At 47.2% G+C, this 18534-nt stretch overlaps 1 protein-coding gene across 4 annotated transcripts in view; it reads right to left on the bottom strand.

Annotated features, from left to right (window-relative positions):
* The window catches only part of NRP2 (neuropilin 2), a 120532-nt gene that overhangs the window by 60516 nt on the left and 41482 nt on the right, over positions 1-18534 (bottom strand). For all 4 annotated transcript variants that reach the window (XM_025278061.3, XM_025278063.3, XM_025278062.3 and 1 more), the window contains exons 4-7: positions 18187-18417; positions 16670-16825; positions 14556-14725; positions 12599-12754 (exon numbers count right to left, since the gene is read on the bottom strand). In XM_025278061.3, the coding sequence (XP_025133846.2) occupies positions 12599-12754; positions 14556-14725; positions 16670-16825; positions 18187-18417 (713 nt within the window). The remainder of the gene's footprint in view (positions 1-12598; positions 12755-14555; positions 14726-16669; positions 16826-18186; positions 18418-18534) is intronic.

Raw genomic sequence — 18534 nt, 5'->3', positions numbered from 1 at the left:
TTAGGGCTTGTGGACCTCTCTCACTAGCTTGAACTTGACTTTCCCTCTTCCTCAGGTTTCAGCATATAGAAAGATTTGCAGGGCATTTTATCATCAGAAAGTGCATCACGATTGTTTTTGTTAGTTACTTAGAGGTCTCCCTGCTCCATGGATGGGTGAGAAAGCACTGTCTACCCTGGTGCCCCTGTGTCAATCAACACTTTCTTGGTTCTTTCTGGTCTTTGTCGTAGGGTCAGGGTTGCAGGCAAACCCTGAGAGTCCTGCTCTGGCTTCCTCTCATTGCAGTCTCCACCCTGTAATGAAATCCCATCCCCATCTGACTGATGCATCTCTTATGGGAGGAATGGCTGTTCCGAGTAGCTTCTGATCCAACATGGTAGGAGCAAGTCCGAGCTTACCAGATGGCCCAAATCAATAACTGCCATATGGACCTTATGCTTTTTTGTGCTCTCCATTACAAAAAAGAAAAAAAGAGGAGCTGGAACAAGTGGACATGAGTTTCTCCCAGTTTCCCTTGATAAGAGTGGAGGGAAAGACCACTAACCACTACTCCTAGATCATACCTGTCACAGCTCTAACAACCAAGTGACTGTAAATCCATTCACAGCCAACTCTGCAACAACCAGCCATTCCTCTTGGGTAGGGGGACCAGGTCCTTCAGTTCATGACACCTATAACACATGAGCTGTCTGGGCATGGACAGGCTTTGGACAAGGGGAATGGGGAAACTAGTATGTTGGAATGCCACTGAGCCAGATGCTGTTTAAACACAATCAGGCCTAAAAAAACATCCCAGGAAGTAAGTGCTATTATTTCCACTTTGTTGATGAAAAAACTAAGGCTCAGAGATGTCTGTCTGGATCTCAAGTCCTTGCCACGTCTTTAGACTGTAGGCTTGTGGTTTTCTCCCTTGCTTCTTGTCTCTCTTACATGTGCAGTGTTTATGTTGGTGTTAGGAGTCTTGGAGCCTTGAGATCCCCAAGCATGGGTGGAATGGAGGGAGAGCTGCTATTGAGTGGTGTGCTCCCATTGTTTCTAATCCCAACGTAGAAGACTCTGGGAAACAGTGAAGAGCAGCACCAAGGCGTAGAGCTAATTAACAACGTGGTCTTTGCTTCCTTAGGAACTGTAACTAGGAACTCTGCCATTTGACAACCTTGAACCTTCTATATTTCCCACTTGCTAAAGGTCAAACATCAGAGCCATTAATAGCTCACACCGATGGTGGTGGTGAAGGCTAAGAGCCATCATACCTTTTGCAACCAAATAAGGGGATGTGGTCTGTTGAAGAGAAACGGAGGGAAAGAGAGGACAAAACAGTATTCAGAGGACCACTGTATTCAGCTGAAACCCTTTGTTCCTGGTACTGAGCCCACCTATTCCAGGGGAGCACCCCCCTCCAGCCTTGCTGTTTGCTCTGCTTCCCTGGGGAGCCTCCGCTCTGGTCCCCAGGCTGCCAGGTTCCTCCTCTGCTGCTTTGCTGACTGCCAGGAGCACCAAAGCAGGACTGCCACTGCCGGGAGCACCAAAGCAGGACTGCCTGCCACACGCATCCCTCCTGGCGTCAGTTTGGCTGCTTCCCGCATGGTGATTGAGGACAAAGAAGAGGGAGAAGACAAAGAAAACGGGCCACAAAAGCAGAAGGAAAGAAGTTGGAGCCAGACACTAGGGAGAAGGCCGACAGGAAGAAGGAGGTGCCTGAACCTCTGTGATCTAATCTTGGGGAGGAGCTACCAGGAAGAAGGGCAGGAGGGCGGACGGTCCAGGCTCGCTATGCCCGTTTCTTGGCTTCCTTGCCGCTCTGGGGAAAGAGATGGAGCAACCACCGAATCCAAGGGAAAGAGATGAATCAGTTCTCCTAGAATTCAGCATGAGGCAGAGGCTCTTTGTTTGTTTTTTTGTTTTGTTTTGGCAGGGCAGAAGCAAAGACAAGCCCTCTGCTTATTTCGGACGGGTGCTGTGAGCAGTGGGGGGCCCCCACTACTGACCTGCTCCCTGAGGATGGTGGTGGTGGCTGTGTGTGGCCTCCATCAGGAGATGCTAAGGAGTTCCAAGGCGGGGGGCTTGGTGGGGGATTTGATTTGCCACGTGAATATATAATTGGAGTGTTGAGTGGATTTGAACCTTAACACAGCTGCTAATCCACAGTGTACACACCATGCTGGTACCGTTTAGAAACACAGCACTTTTTATGTGTTTTTAATATCTAATTTTATCTTATCTGACCCCTTCATTTCTCAGCCTGGGCAGACAACACCAGGAAACCATTTCTTTCCTTCCTCAGTAAGGAAATGACTGTGTCTTTGGACTGTCTTGGGGAGGCTGGCTGTGTGTGGGCATGGGGAACACACACACGTGGATATGTGTCTGAGGAGGGGGTTGCTCTTCCCATGGATGTGTGTGGCCACAGGCTTGGGTAAGCCTCCTGGATCTCTGCCCACAGTGGTATCAGTCAGTGAGGGAGGCAGGCACATGGGTTATCTACCTGAGGAGACCTACTTGCTTCTCTAATTGACCTTCCATCTGCTATTGCTCACTCTTCTCCCACCCCTGAACCACATGAAGGCTCTTACAATGTGACCTCAAGTAATCATTCCTGTTTCTGAGCCCAGTTCCTTCTTAGTGTCTTGTTTGCCCCTGAGCTTGTGCTTTTAACTACCCTCTGTTCTTGGGACCCTTGGCTGACAGAATACCATCTTTTTTTTGGAATGTGGACCATTTTTAAAGTCTTTATTGAATTTGTTACAATACTGCTTCTGTTTTATGTTTTGGTGTTTTGGCCATGAGGCATGTGGGATCCTAGCTCCCCAACCAGGGATCGAACACGCAGCCCTGCATTGAAAGAAGTCTTAACCACTGGCGCTCCAATGTGTGCTTGTGCTCAGTCGCTCAGTGGGGTCTGACTCTGTGACCCCACGGACTGTAGCTCCCCAGTCTCCTCTGTTCCTGGGGTGATCCAGGCAAGGATACTGAAGTGGGTTGCCATCTCCTCCTCCTCGAACCTCCAGGGAAGTTCCCAATACCATTTTATTTTAATAAACTTTTTATATACCTCTTACTCTGAGGTGGGCGTAGTAGAAAAAAGTTCAAACACTAAGGCTTGAACCGGGAGCCAGACTCTGTTGTTAATTAGTTCCTGCTGTGCTTACTCACTCAGTCGTGTCCAGCTCTTTGCTACCCTAAGGACAGTAGCCGGCCAGGCTCCTCTGTCCATGGGGATTCTCCAGGCAAGAACACTGGAGTGGGTTGCCATGCCCTCCTCCAGGGGATCTTTCCAACCCCAGATTGAACCTAGGTCTCCCGCATTGCAGGCAGATTCTTTACTGTCTGAGCCACCAGGGAAGCCCTCACTGTAGGCAAATATCTCTACCTCCCCCAGGCCTCAATTTCCTTCCCTATTAAATGAGGAGATTGTATGGGTTGATCTGTACAGTCCCTTCTGGCCCCCAGATTCTAAGGCTTGCTTCACAAGAGTTTCTCATTTAGAACTGCCCCAGGAGTGTCTACTTTCTAACACGGCATTGTAGTTACCACTGTCCCTTGTAGCCTAAGTGCTTTTGTGGGCAAATGCTGTGGATTTTCATACATTTCAAATAGTGCTCAGACTCAGGACACCTGGTGACTGCTCCACTCAGAGGGAGAATATAACTTGTTGATGTTTTGGTTCAATAACAGTGCAAATTATTAATAAACGAAGAATAATAAATAACAACACCTTAGTCCTCACATATTGTCTTGTGCCCAAAGATATCAAAGTGCAATTTATGAAAATCCATTTTTAATGAAACATTAAGCAGTTTCTATTTCTCCAGACCCAATGGATTTAAAAGGACTCTATTTTTCTCCCTGCACGGCCCTATTTATAGCTGGTAAATGCTATCATATATTATACATCTTTATGACTTTCTCAATGCTTCTGTGGTTTCAGAATCACCCTTCATATGTTTTCTGATCAAATTCTCTGAGATGGATTCTTGGCTTCCAGTTGAGGCACTGCAAGGTAAGGAGTTGGCGTGCTTGGGAAATGATGCCAGGAAATTGGTTTCACTCCCTATTCCCTGCCGACTCACTGAATCACTATAGGCAAATCAATAAACCTTAGATACCTTGATTTCTCCTTCAGGAAAATAAAGTAGATAGCAGGCTTGCAAATAGACACTGAACTTTACCAGCCAGCCCTTCCTGCTGGCTCTAGGGCCAGCACCACAGCCAGGACAGACATTAGACGGGAAGCTACAGCACGAGTAACAAGTAGGTCTCTGTTTAACTGGGAAAGTTCAAGCCTTGAAAGCCATTAACTCTCAAGTCCCACCTCGAGGCCAAGAATTTTCAGGCCATAACTTCACAGTGAGGAGTCCACATTGCTGAGAAAACTCAGTGACTTGTCAGCGTATGGCACACCCAGATAGATGTATACATGTGTGTGTATACATGTGATGATCACATTTTAACATCTGCTTTAAAAGCTGGATGTCACAGATGGTATATGTTTTTGTTAACTAAAAAAAAAAAGTTAATATGGTTGCTTCCCCACCCAAAGGAAAAAGTGTGAAAAGAAGTGTGTTCAAGGTGATCCTAGCTTTCTAAAGAGGTGGGATAGCATTGATTATGTTGTAATTACTAATGTGTGTGTGTGTGTGTGTGTATATATCTGAATGTATGAAGCTATGTTGAATATAGAGTTCTTCAAGTGCACTTCTGTAAACCAAGTTTGAAAAACAATTCAGGGCACGAAGTGGTTTAGATAATCCATTTGGTGCCTTGCTGAATTCCGAACATAATCCAACGCTTACCAATTGATTCTGGACACCTTTGGTTTATTTTCAGTAAGACAGAATCTGAAACCGGCAGCACTTCATGGATTTTTTGATTTGCACCTCTGGGAGAGGGGGGCATCTGCCAATTAAATTGGCTGCTATCCAATATCCCAGTTTGGTTATTATCTACAAATCACTCTTCCCCCACCCAGAAAAAGGAAACAACATGTTTCGACCATGTCTGTGAGCTCATAAGGCATGGACAATGTAAAAAATAAAAGTATATATATATATATATATGCATATGTATGTGTATGTATATACATTTATACTCTAATAAGAAACATCTAGCCATCATGTTTGGTTTTTGAGGTCATCTGTTCTTTGTCTTTCACCCCATTTCTAGCCACAGACACCACTTCTTGCTGACCCCTCCCAAAGATCTCTTTGAAGAACACACAGTGACTCAGGCGCCACTGAGAACAGTTACTGTTTCATTGCCTACCTGGGAGTCCTCTTTGAGGGTGGATTCTCTGCCAGCCCTAAATCTCTCTCCCATACGCTGTTCATCCCTGCCATCAACATCCGGGTGCCCAGGCCAGGGTAGGCACTCAACAGTCTTTGAGCCTCTCGGTGGAGAGAAAAGCACAGGCTCGCGGTGCTCCTGGCTGCCTGACCTTCCTCCGTCAGGCAGGCCCTTTGGTCCACAGACGCAGACTCTCATTCTGTGCACTGCCTCCCACCTGCCTGGGCTTCATTCATTCCGTCTGCGCATGCCCGTCCCTTCATTACCTATAGTGTGACCTACAGTTTACTTCTATCTTGCTGTAAATATGTGAATGCAACTGGCTCCAGGAACTGCCCAGAGAGCAGAAAATTTTTCAAAGACAACACAGTGCTGGAGCCCTGAGGTAGAAACTGTGCAGGAGATCTTTTTCTCCTCCGTTTCTTTTTTAAAAATAAATATTTCTCTTCACGAATAAATGTTTCATTGCATCCAAAGTTCTCCTTTTCAATCTACTTGGCACAGACTCTCAAGGAGCAGAACAAAGCCAGCAGAGAAGACAGGTGGCAGGAATGGAGGGCAGAGATGGGGGAAAACAGGAGCACATTTTAAACATTCTTCTCAGGAACCACCACACTGACCCATCCTCACTCAGGACCAAATGCTGGTCCTCCCTCTCCCACCTGCTTTCCCTTGCATTTTCTCTAAAATCAGCCATCGGGGCTACACCAGGAAATAAATGGTTAATCAATGAATACCATCCTGCTTAATTAATTTGTTGCACCAAACAGGCAAGGGTAGGGGTGGGGATGGGGGCCTGCTGCACTTGGGGAAAATGATGTTAAGGCAATGGACTTTTTTTTCCTGTTTGTAAATCTTGGTCCTGACATTTCTCTCTTAAAACTCTTCCTTCAAGACTATAATTTTTTTTTTTTTAAAGCTGCTTTCATTCTAGTGAATGTGGGAACTTAGCCAGATACAGAATCAGAAGGGATGTCTCTCTCCTGTATAAATATATATCTATGAGAGACACCGAGAAAGAGAATTTAAGGGCGGGAAGGGATGGGGGTAGGGCAAAGAAATTCCCTAACCACCAAATGCTCATTTACCACCACGATGCCCTCCTATCTCCTCCTCCTTTACTTTAGGGCTGTTTTTATCATCAGGCAGCATTGCTGATGTGAAGGAGGAGACAGAAGAGCAGGAGCTTGTTGTGAGGTGTAGGGCAAGGAAAGCTGATTTTTTTTTCTGGGGGTGGGGGGCGGAGGTGGGTAGTATGTACACATCCCCATCTGTGTGTGCCTTGAGGGGCCCGTTAGATTTACTGCGGGATCAAGTTACCCCCATCGAGATGCTGAGCCCTGGAACACAGCATAGTAACAGGATTAGGGTTTCAGGATTTGAGACAGGAAAGCATAAGGGAGGAGAGGAGCAGAGGACAGCTCAGGGATCGGGGGCTGGAGGAGAGATGGGCTGCAGGAGAGTGGAATATCAGAGCCATGAGGGTGTACTCCCATGAAGGTGGGGCAGAAATAGACATTCTACCTGGGTGGGAAGGGCCTCCAACTGAAAACCTCCTGAAAGAACACTGCCACATTATTTAAGGAGGCACCTTTTTTAATCTCCAGGTGGGGAAAAGAGAGCAAAAAGTGCACAGGGAATGAGGTTGCTAAATCTACCTGCCAACTGTACTCTTTTTCCAGAAGAAATCTCAGGAAACCACAGAGCAGGGAACTGGTGACAGCAAAGAACCCAACAATCTACCTGGCGAAGTGCTCACCCCACTGCTCATCCGGAGGTGCTTGGGCTTTTGCCCAAGCAAAATCACGGCACCATTTCACATTTCCTGCTGTCTGCTCCGTCCCACTGGCCGTGGGTCTGGAAAGCACAAGGAATTTAGCATCAAGGCCATAAGCGCCAGGGAGGCTGGCCTGCAGTCCTGGAGACAATTCAGCACCCATGGGAGTTGGGTGAAGCCAGCCATGGGGGCCTGATGGAGAAAAGGTTCCAAGTTTATGTATAATGAAATTTTCCCTGGAGCTTCCTAAGTGGAGAGGCTAAAGGTCTGAGCTCATCCCATGGCAAATGGATAAGGGACAAACTTAATTACCAAGGGCCCTCGATTCTTCTTGGTTATAATTGAGGGGGGCAGATAAACTGGGGGACTTGAATTCGGAGAGGACATCAGCCGTCTTCTGAACATACATGACCCTGGACAATATAATCATATCTATGACTTCTAAAGTTTGATGTCCATTACTAGCTGATGGTTTGAGTCATTGTCTTAATATTACACACAATAAGTAAAATTACTACAATAAAAGGGAAAGGGAAAGCCAGTCATCCACCAGGAGGCTTCAAAAAAAGATACATATATATATTTTTAAAAACCCAAATTTTCATTGAAGGAACAATTGCATTCCTAACTGAAGCCTGAGGGGTACGGTTTATCTGTGGCAGCTCATGTACAGGCCCCATCAGATGCACGGAGAGGTCTGGATGACTTATCAGGTCCCTTCCAGACCTATGGTTTTAAGAGAGGCAGATAAATATCCCATGGGGCCTTGTTACTTTTTAAATTGATAACTTGCTTCTGCTCAAGAAGAGCTCTGTGGGTCTAATACATTAATTATATCTGCAGAGAGCCTTCCATCTATGGATCCCAAGGTGCTCTGCCTACAGCAAAAAAGGCACCATTCCATTTGGGCCAGCAGAAACACTGAGGCACGGAGCTGCAAAGAGAAATCTCCAAGGTCACACAGTGCATCATCTGAGAAGGTCTGAAGCGAGACACCACATGGTTCCAACCTTTAGCCAATTAATTTGGGGGGGTTTGTCTTTCTTCTTAAGTTTCTGAAAGCTTCACAAAGGGTTTTAAATTTCTCAGATGGCTCTCACAATGATTTGTTTTAATTTGGAAAATAAATATAGAACTGAGGATTTTTGAAGTGATGGGGGAGTGGTTATTCGTTCTGAAGGGAGGTGGCCAAAGTGACTTCATTCAAGTTACAGCTCAGGATTCTATGATGGGGTCCCAAATCCAAAATGATGAGCCCAGTGCCCTCAAAGCACAACTTGCCTTCATATCTCCATGAATGTGCGCCTCTCTTGAACCCTGGATGGAACATTGAGGAAGCCAATTTCCCTCTGAATGCAAGATGGTGAGCCATCATGATTATGAGAAGACTGGTCTGAACTCAAAAGCATGGTGACCGGTGCCTTCCACAGGGACTCCACAGTTCCCCCAAGTCCCTGGGGCAAATTACTTTGCCCGAGAGCTTCAGTTCCACAGTCTTAAACACTGTTAAATTCTGAAGCAAATAAGCCAGCGCCTGAGGGTTCTCCGAGCCCCTTGGAAGTCATCGTTACATTAATAAGATTGCTGCTGCTGCTGCTAAGTCACTTCAGTCGTGTCTGACTCTGTGCGACCCCATAGACAGCCCACCAGGCTCCATCCCTGGGATTCTCCAGGCAAGAACACTGGAGTGGGCTGCCATTTCCTTCTCCAATGCATGAAAGTGGAAAGCGAAAGTGAAGTCGCTCAGTCGTGTCCTACTCTTCGCGACCCCGTGGACTGCTGCCTACCAGGCTCCTCCATGGGATTTTCCAGGCAAGAGTACTGGAGTGGGGTGCCATTGCCTTCTCCATAGCTTAGTGCATTTCTGCCACTCATTATGGGTAATTTTGAAAACTCTTGGACCCAAACCTTACCCATTCCCTGTCCTAACCCTTCCATCTTCAATCTGGCCATCAGGATACAGGTAGCACCTGACAGACTTTTTCTTTTAGTCCAAATTTCTTCCAAACACATCAGAACAGCCCAGCAATACTGTGACTAAGAACAAGGTAACACGAGTGACATCAGCAAGAAAGATGCTCACATGTACCCAATAAGGGACAATTGAAATTAGAGGCTTTTGCTTAGACCTGTAAGGGCATGGCCTGTGTCCTCCTGGCTTGACAGCAGCCTCTGTCTCACTGCCTCCAGCGCAGACTCGCAGAACCAGCATCTCAGAGGTGAGCAGGAGCCTAGCCAAGGCCTCGTGCCTTCCAGCTCTTTCCATCTTTCTCCACGCCCCTCCCTTAGTCTGTGTGTACATAATTGTGTCTATAATTATAGACATACATACTAACTTTCCACTATTGTACTTACAATGCTATGTCTGTGTTTGGGGTGTTATTAATACAGCCGGTGAAACCAAAGGCAGCAGTTTTATGCTTGTGGTTTCTGAAGAAATATATATGAAGCAATTTGTATAATCTAAAAGAGCACACAGGCTGGCTATGGGCTCTAACAGGTGGAAGAGCTCTCTGCCTTGTGGTTACATAATAAATATGCATGAGAAGGTCCCCCTGTAGGAAAATCATAGGTTCCATTTTTTATGGCACGCGGAGTTGGGTAAGGATTTGGGGATGTGCTGTACACGTGCCTGTGTAGCCAGGCTGCATTTTGCCTGGAGGATCCTTGCAATATCCCCAGCGACAGGGTAATGCCTTTCTCATCCGCAGCCTCACCGTTACCTGTTGGATAGAAAGGGCCTAAGAAGAGGCTGCTTCCAGGCCGTGGGAGGTTGGAAAAGAGCTCTTCAGTCAGTCCCCCTCACTTCCTAGCCTCAAGGAAGTCTTCCCCCACCATAGGCTCAGGCCTTGCCTCAGCCCAGCCTGGGTTCAAACTGTAGAGAGTGTTTTGCAAGGGACTAGCGCAGCCATCCCCCACCACCCTGAGTGTTCGTTAATCTTGTTTTCCTCCAACTTCCCCAATTCCCTGGCCTTTGGTATACCGCACTGGTGTTGACAGAGACCAGGGAATGGAAATCAGTCCCCACATTTCTGCCCCAAACATCACCGTCCCCTCCTTGCACACCCCGTGCACTGGGTCCCATCTGCAACCCCTCCCAACTGCCCACAGAGCAGAGCCCACTCCTGCCTCCACCTCTGTTGGGCTTTGCTCACAGGTCCTTCTGGCTGAATTCTGCTTTTGAGTCCACTTAGCGCCAGTGTGCTTGGCACGGTGCCCACCATCCGGCGGCTACAAAGGGAAACTGGTAGTGTCCTGGGTCGACGAAACCTCTCCCCACACTGCCCCCTGGTCCCCTCCTCACCCCACCTCCCCTTCATGGCATCAACTCAAACTGCAGCAGACTTGACAAATCTATTTGGCACGGTTCACTCAACTATTTCAACCCGAACAGACAGAGAGCTGCGCTGACACACTATGAACGGTGCGGAATCCGCACGTTAAATACAGACGTCTGGGAGCAGATCCGATAATGAAGGAGCAGCAGGGACCATCCATGGACTCGAGGACCCGAGGTCTCCTCCCTCACCCGCCACACCAGAGCGCGGACAAGGGAGCACAGGGAGGGGCAATGCTTGATTGGCAGCCTGTCCATTCTTCTGCCTCCTTCTAGGTACCAAGAAGGAAATTACCCCATGGTTTCTAGGGAAAAAAATTTAGTCATGGGTGAGAAGAGGAGGCAAAGGGGAGAGAGAGAGAGAAAATAAAAGAGATGAGAATGTATCCGGTATGAAAAAGTGGAGAAGAATGGTTCTAAAGGAGTCCAGAAAGCTACATTTAATTCTCAGGAATATCTTCCCTGCAGAACCAATACCAGGGATAAAGCCAGGGAGGACAGCATTCTATCAAAATGTGCAGTGCTAAGGTATTTCCAAAAGCAGATTTCCTACAAATGGTGTTTTAAATAGCATCCCAGTCCATCTGCGTGCTTTTAAAATCGGCTTATGCTACAGTATCCCTCTGGCCAGCGCTGCTTAGTCATTGAGCCTGGACAGGGAGGTGATTAAAGGAACCTCTTCCTCCTCCCCTGTACCCACCCCAAACCAGCTGCAGGCCCTTGCCTGCCTGGCTGAATTTCTGGGTTCTAGCAGTTTCTTATGGAAAAGGGAGGGTGGAAAGAGAGGGCATGAGAAGGAGCGGGCTGGGATGAGGACTTCATCCACAGAGCTCCCAGCACCCCATGCCGACTCTGGCTTGCTGTGTCCAAGTCACATTTAGTAACTCTCCCTGAAACAAAAGCAGGCAATGAGAAACCAGACCTGCTCAACACATCAAAATGCGGAAGTCTTTCAATTGCTAAGTCTCTCACTTTCTTTATCTGTGAAATGGGGAGTGTGTGTGTGTGTGTGTGTGTGAGAGAGAGAGAGAGAGACCTGGTAATATCTAGAAGCCATGATTTCAGATGAATGGTGCCATGTTACTATGGCGATCTTAATTTTTAAAAATCCACTCCTTTAAAAACTCACATTTCCCGAGTGAAGCAGTGCCAACATTATAGTTTGGGATTTTCTGGGCCCAAGGTTTCCTGTTACAACAGCAAGAACAAGCCGCCTTGGGGCAGTGACACAGGCTGAGGGCACCTTGTTTGGAAAAGACCTTCAGCCTCTCAAGGTTGGGCCACCTGTGTACCCTTTTGATAACTCACAGCCTGACAGACAGGGAGAGAGATACTCTCCCTCACTCCCCAGTTCCATTCAGAGAAAGATGAGTGTTCTCCTTTGAGACCCAAGAGTCAGCCCACAAAGAACAGTGCTCCTGCCCTGCCCAGGTGAGACCACTGGCCATTTCCAATAAGCCTTTCCACGCACTGAGTCTACCTTATAACCAGTATGTACATTGCCAGTGCCAGCTGCAGACCTGTTCACTGCCAGAATGCCACGTGTTGTAAGAAAGCTGAGATCAGACATTCATCCATATATACAACAAAAGCCTCACATCACCCACGAGGACACGCCTGTGGGAGCCCCAGACGCTGAAGGCACCAGCCTTGCAGATTCAATGCCTTACTGCCAAGCATGACTGCCAGTTCAGATCTCATCCCCAACAAACCGAATTTCTCCTCATTATTTATTGTCCTCTTTTTCCTTCGGGACATTGTGATTCCCTTTTAGGATCTGTGCCCTTTTATTTCCAGACCTCGGTAACTCCCCGAACTGTAGTTTCATGGGGTTTTGTGACTGTTAACGCAGCATGTGGAAGGGACTCAGGCCATCAATGCTCAATGAATCCTGCACAGGGAGACACGGGCCAGGAACACATTCTCTCCTTCATTTGTAGTCAGAGAGCACTCTGCAAGCTCTTTCTCTCTCTGCTGTACGAGATACAACAGCAGCCAGGCTGTCGGAGAAACGGTGTCTTCCAATCACTTTAGCATAAGAAAGAATATTTTCAGGGCCAGTGTCTCCGGTGCTTCCATCAATTACTGGAGCCTTGGGGAACAAGGCTGCCTTGTCCATGTGGGGTGGGTTTGCAGCCCCTCTTGACCCACCCCTCCTGCTCTGCCCCACGCATGCCCCTGTGGTGGGGCCATGGTTTTACCTTGTGGTTCTTGCCGTGTCGGTACACCATCCAGTCCTCACCATTAGTGCTCACTTCCAGCTTGTAGGATTTGACATAATAGCCATTCTGAGTTTCCCTGGAAATCGCTCCCTGCGTTGCAATGGCTGTGAGCACAGTTAGAAAGCGTAGGTCCACCTGGAGAAGGAAGGTGAAGAAGGATGGGCGTCTTGACTCCCCACACAGGGCAGCATCTGGGCTTTCCTTCATAGGACACCATTGCAGTACTTGACTCCCAACCCGTGTCTGTGATTCACTCACAGGTATTGGTGGTCAGTATCTGTCTGCATCCACTAGAGAGTTAAACTCGACATAGTCAAACTACATTGGACACCTCTGAAATTGTAGCTTGAGTTTTATTTCTTTTTTTTTTCTTTCTTTCTTTTTTGCAAATTTGAACAGACAGGATGACTGTTTATCTTAAAGGAATCATTAACATCTAGAACTATGACCTCTTTTTACTTAACCACGACCTGCCTTGGATAGTGAAAGCGGATGCTGTTTTACAGGAACAATGGCTAAATCCAATCCACTCCACTCTGATCCAGCCTAGCTGCCAAAGTCTCAGCTCAGAGCTGTTTCTCCTCCCCTCAGTCCCTCACTCCATTGTATATTTAGTCGCTTGGGTCACCAAGGGGTCAAAAGGCATGTAGAGTCTGCCCAAGCAATTATGCTTATGGACCAAGTGCTGACCTTTTGTCCGACAAGGAGGATGGCCAACATTTTGAGCCACCTTCCCTTCCACAACACCAAACCCATTTGGAAATTGCTAGGTGTCATTCCTTTGCAGGCTGCAGTGTTTCTTAACAGCAATCTCCCTGTGATCAAAACTGAGCCAGCATGCCCTGGTAAAATTTGATTCAGTAAGCATTTATTAGCTACTTAATATGTGCTCAGCATGATCAAGCATTCTAAAGAAGTACATAGTGCTGTATATGTGTATGATAAACAAGTGGAGAGCAATAGGAGAAAGAATACGATTAGGACTCAAAACGAGGACTACAGTCAATGGAATGCTGGCTGTCAGAACTTTCTGGAAGCTTTGCTAGATGAGAAGGATTATTGGAGAGGAAGAGAAGAGAGTGACAGATGGCCTTAGGGTTGGGCTGTTAGAGCTCATTCTATGGAATGCTCTGGAAGTTTCTAAGGGGTCTTTCTCCCTTTCCTGTCATCTGCTCAGTAACGTCCTTCTCAGAACAGAGGCTGGTAGGACAAGCTAGCCTCAGAGCTAGGACAGGCTTGTCAGCAGGTCACAAGGCTACCTACCATGTGTCATGAAAGCAGTCCTTGCTCTAGCATGGAACTAGCGGCTTGCTCTCCCCTGGGGACCAGCACTGGACCGGTGTGTAGAGCAAGGGAGGATTATTCCACAAAAGCTGCATGTCTTATTCAGAAGGAAAGCAAACAATAGCCTGAAAAAATGCTGCAGGGCATCCACGCGATTGGAATTTCATTCCTGGTAGTGATAATTTCCCACGTGGTCTCCTGATGGCTATCAGCAAAACCTTCCTGGCAGGGCTCCCTCCAAACAGCAGAGATCACAAAAGGTTGCCATGCTTCTCAGCCAGCCTGCCCTTAGGAAAAATGCCCCCTACGTCCTGATGCCTCCCTCTGCCAAGAATGAGGACGCTCTGGAACTGTTTATAGAAGTTGCTTGGATGTCTACAGTGAAAGGGCAAACCCTGTCCCAGCCCAGAAAGTCCACCAGGGCCTGGTAATCTTCACAAGGGCAGGGCAGTGTCCATTTCATCCTGGTGCTTAGCACAGTGCCTGGCACTGTGCTTGTGCCTAGAATATGGATTTCTTAGGATGGATGGATGAGAGGAGTTCTCAATTATGTTATGCTTATTTTCTTCATGTCCTTTGTTGACTCTAATGAAGGAGCCAGCTGCCTCACCCACCGAAGAACACACACTCTAAACAGCCTCTGAGTCAGTACCTGGAGATACTCCTTGCTGGAGTCCAAGTTGGGTGTCCAGCCATTGTCGTCACCATGGAGCCGGCTTTGCTGAGGTGTCCACCTCCCATCAGAGTACGTAGATGAGGCACTGATCTGTTCATTAGCAATCCGGCCAGACTCCATTCCCAGAGGGACATTGCACTGAAAGTCTGGTGGGTAGAGATGGTCAAGGGCAGAAGTTAGGTCTCATAGCCTTAAACCCCGAGACCCCCAGAATGCTGCTCCCTTCAAGGGGTGAGTCCTTTCAGGCACTCCTTCATCTTAAAGACCTAATTCTATACTCACATTTTACAAACAATGATGCCAAGTCACAGAGCTTGACAGCCCCTCTTGGTCTGAAAGGAACTAAATTTGACCTAAAAGAAATTGGGCTGTGGATAAATAAGAATCATCATAGAAATTAAAAATACAATCTAAAGCACAAGCACTGTTAGTGCTGCAGGCTACGGATGCTCCCAAACTCCAGATGCACCATTATTGAAATAACAGGTAAACGTGTGATAGACTTGGGTGGGCTGATACGTCGTGGGAAGCCTGCTTTATTAATAAACACCCAGGAGGCACTTTTGCTTCTTTCTTTCACTCAACTGTCTCATGAGTTCTGGCACCGAAGACAGACATTACAAAGCAATAAATACCTGTCTTTGGGAGTCCTCTCTGTGAGTACATGTGTGTCATTCTACATTAGCCTGCACCACCTGTCTGGGCAGCTGGCCTCAGAAGTCACTTCCTCTTCTGCTGTCCGTTTAATTGCTGTCCTTCCCGTGATCCCTCAGACACTGGTCAATACGTGTGTGTGCATGTGTCAGATAAGGACCAGCAGTCTCTCTCAGGTATCAAACCCACTCTGTCGCTCGGTGACCACACTGACCACCTGCAGAATTTGGTTAACTCACAATACTATTCTCTTGTCTCTCAACCTTCATGAGCTCTTTGAAGAAAAAACAGAACCCAGAATGAAACCCGTCCCTTGGCCAGGCTGCCGTGTGGTGAACTGTCAACCGCTATGGCAGGATTCGCCCAGCTCCAATCATCCTGAAAGTGTGCCTCTGGTCATTCACGTGATCGTTTAGGTTTCTCAGGGAAGATGACTGCACCTCTGAAGTCCACGCCCAAGAGGAACTGATTTAAAGATACAGCTCAGAGCAAGAGACTGATGGTCTGCATGGCAAGGTCCATGACTGCTGGGGGCTGGATTAGATCTTCTACGCTTTTCACAGTGCCCGTTACATAGCAGAAGCTTAAAAAACTGTGTTTACTGGCAGAACAAAGTGAAAATCCAGCAGTGTACCAGCCTAGTGAGAGAAACTCTAGTCAGGCCCAGAGAGATTTCATGTTAAAACATATGTATATAGAGAAAGGTTTAAAATTTCTCCATTTCTGAGACTTCCCTGGCTGTCCTGTGGTTAGGGCTCTGAGCTTCCAATGCAAGGGGCATGGGTTCAATCCTTGGTTGGGGAACTAGGATCCCACATGCATGGTGCGACCAAAAGAAAAAAAAAAGTTCTATTTTTCTGACAGTGGTCACTGAGACTTGGAGAGTGAGGAAAATGACCCCAGACTGAAAGAAAAGCACATGCATGTGTGTTAAGTCGCTCAGTCGTGTCTGACTCTTTGCCTGACCCCATGGACTGTAGCCCACCAGGCTCCTCTGTTCATGGGATTCTCCAGGCAAGAATACTGGAGTGGGTTGCTATTCCCTTCTCCAGGGGATCTTCCTGACCCAGGGATCGAATGCACATCTCTTGCATCTCCTTCAGGTGGATTCTTTACCACTAGCAGCACCTGGGAAACCCACCAAAAATAGCACATGGGGGACTCAATATAGATACCTTAAGTACTCTCCCTTTCATTCTGAGACTTGAGATGGTCCTGTGACTTTCCCTGGGAATAGCTAATTCTTGGTATACATACTTTTTCTTTAAAGAAATGAGTATCTGGACTGACATTTATTCTATTTTCATTCATCTCTGCCCAGCAAGAGGCTACAGCTCTGTTCCCTTGAGGTCTGACTTTCTCCCTCCTTCTTTTGCAGAGATCACCCTCACAGCCCCCATGGGAGGACAGGTCAGTTTCCCAGCCAGCCAACTCACTCTCCAGCGGCTCTTGATGGACCAGGTAGTAACGTGCAGAGAAGCCGTCCTTGGCTACCGCCATGTCCGTGTGAAAGGTCAGAGAGAGGATCCCTGTGGCCGAACGGAGTTCAGAAGGTGTTTTGGTCCCACAGTACTTGCCAATCAGGGGTCCAACTGGACAGGAAGGACAAAGAGAGGTCACAGACATGAACACGCCAGACCCCAATCTCCATACATTCTCCCTTCCCATAATTCCAAGTCATTCAACACAGCATCACTTGGGATGCCTTGGCACAAAACAACCAGAGATACAGTTTCAGAACAATGCCTAATATTTTTTTCCTGCACATTAAACAGTATTTTCACTGACCTGGCTTCATTCTGTTTTCACAGCCCTGCGAGATGGGCTGGAAAGGTATCATTATAATGCTTGTTCCACAGAAGAAGAAATTGAGGTTTGGAGAGGGCACATGACTGTTCATTGTGCATACAGCCAGGAAATAGCAGAGCAGAGACTCCAACACATTTCCTGACTAAATCTTATGCTTGTCTGAGGAAATGAAATTGCTTAGACATCAAGTCTCCCTTACAGTGCAAAATACTTAGAATGATGATAGAAGTGAAAGATGAGTTTCCTCACTGATACTATATACCCAAGACTCATGCTGGTCTCTACATGAGAAGCACAGGTGCCTCTTGGCTTTGGGGGATGAACTTTTTTTTAACATCTATGACTATAGTTAGTTGGTTAGTGTTAGTGGCTCAGTTGGGTCCAACTCTTTGCAACCCTATGGACTGTAGCCTGCCAGGCTTCTTTGTCCATCGAATTCTCCAGGCAAGAATACTGGAGTGGGTTGCCATTCCCTTCTCCAGGGGATCTTCCTGACCCAGGGATCAAACCTGGGCTTCCACATTGCAGGCAGATTCTTTACCATCTGAGCTACCAGGGAAGCCTGTGACTATATAGATGATAATAAAATTATAGTAATTATAATGATGATGATAGCAGCTTATTTATACAGATATTAATAAGACACAGAGCTGCTAAGATCAGAGCCACAGTTCAAACTTAGTCTCGCTCTAGAGTCCTATTTGGACATAGAGAGTGGTCACTGAGTCACTTTCTACGGAGCAGAAGAAAACATGACCTATAGGTTTTCTCATCCTCATCCAAGTATCTACTCAGTCTCCTCCTATGCTTAGTCATTCAGTTGTGTCTGACTCTTTGCGACCCCATGGATTCTAGCCCACCAGGCTCCTCTGTCCATGGGGATTCTCTAGGCAAGAACACTGGAGTGGGTTGCCATGCCTTCCTCCAGTCTCCTATCCTTCTGCAAAGAAGTAAGCCCAAGTGAGGAAACTGCCTTTCCACAGTTTTTCTGAAGTCATCCCTGGGAAGGATAAGAGAAAGTCATCATGGGTCATAGATAAACTCTGAAGAGCTTTAACTTCTTTGTTCTGTTTTTTATTGCCACTAAAGCAATTAACAGGCAATGAAGCTACTGGGAAGGGCCTGGTGAGGCACCATCACTCACCATGGGGGATGCCATCCCAGATGTCCAGCCAATCGTATTTGCAGTCTCCCTCTCCCACCTGCAAAGGGTCATGCTCCAGGTCAAAGGTCAAGAACTGCAGAATGATCTCCATCTTGGGTTTGGCCAGGATGGTGAAAGTGCAGTCCAAGTTGTGTGGGTACTTGTCGGGAAACCCGGGGGACTCGATTGTCCCATTGGGGCTCGTGAAGTTCTTTGAACAATCTTCGGAGCCTGTAGGTGAAAGAGAAGCAGAGCCTTAAGAGAATGGAAGAGCATGCCTTTCTGTGTTGTGTCTGTCACACGGGTTATTTAAATGTTTGGGCCCAAATTTCCTTACTCAAGAAGTTT

The sequence above is a fragment of the Bubalus bubalis genome, chromosome 2, assembly GCF_019923935.1.
Source record: "Bubalus bubalis isolate 160015118507 breed Murrah chromosome 2, NDDB_SH_1, whole genome shotgun sequence".
Taxonomy (NCBI): Eukaryota; Metazoa; Chordata; class Mammalia; order Artiodactyla; family Bovidae; genus Bubalus; species Bubalus bubalis.
Note: the sequence above shows the minus strand (reverse complement) of the source record. Positions and strands in the feature narration are given on the sequence as shown.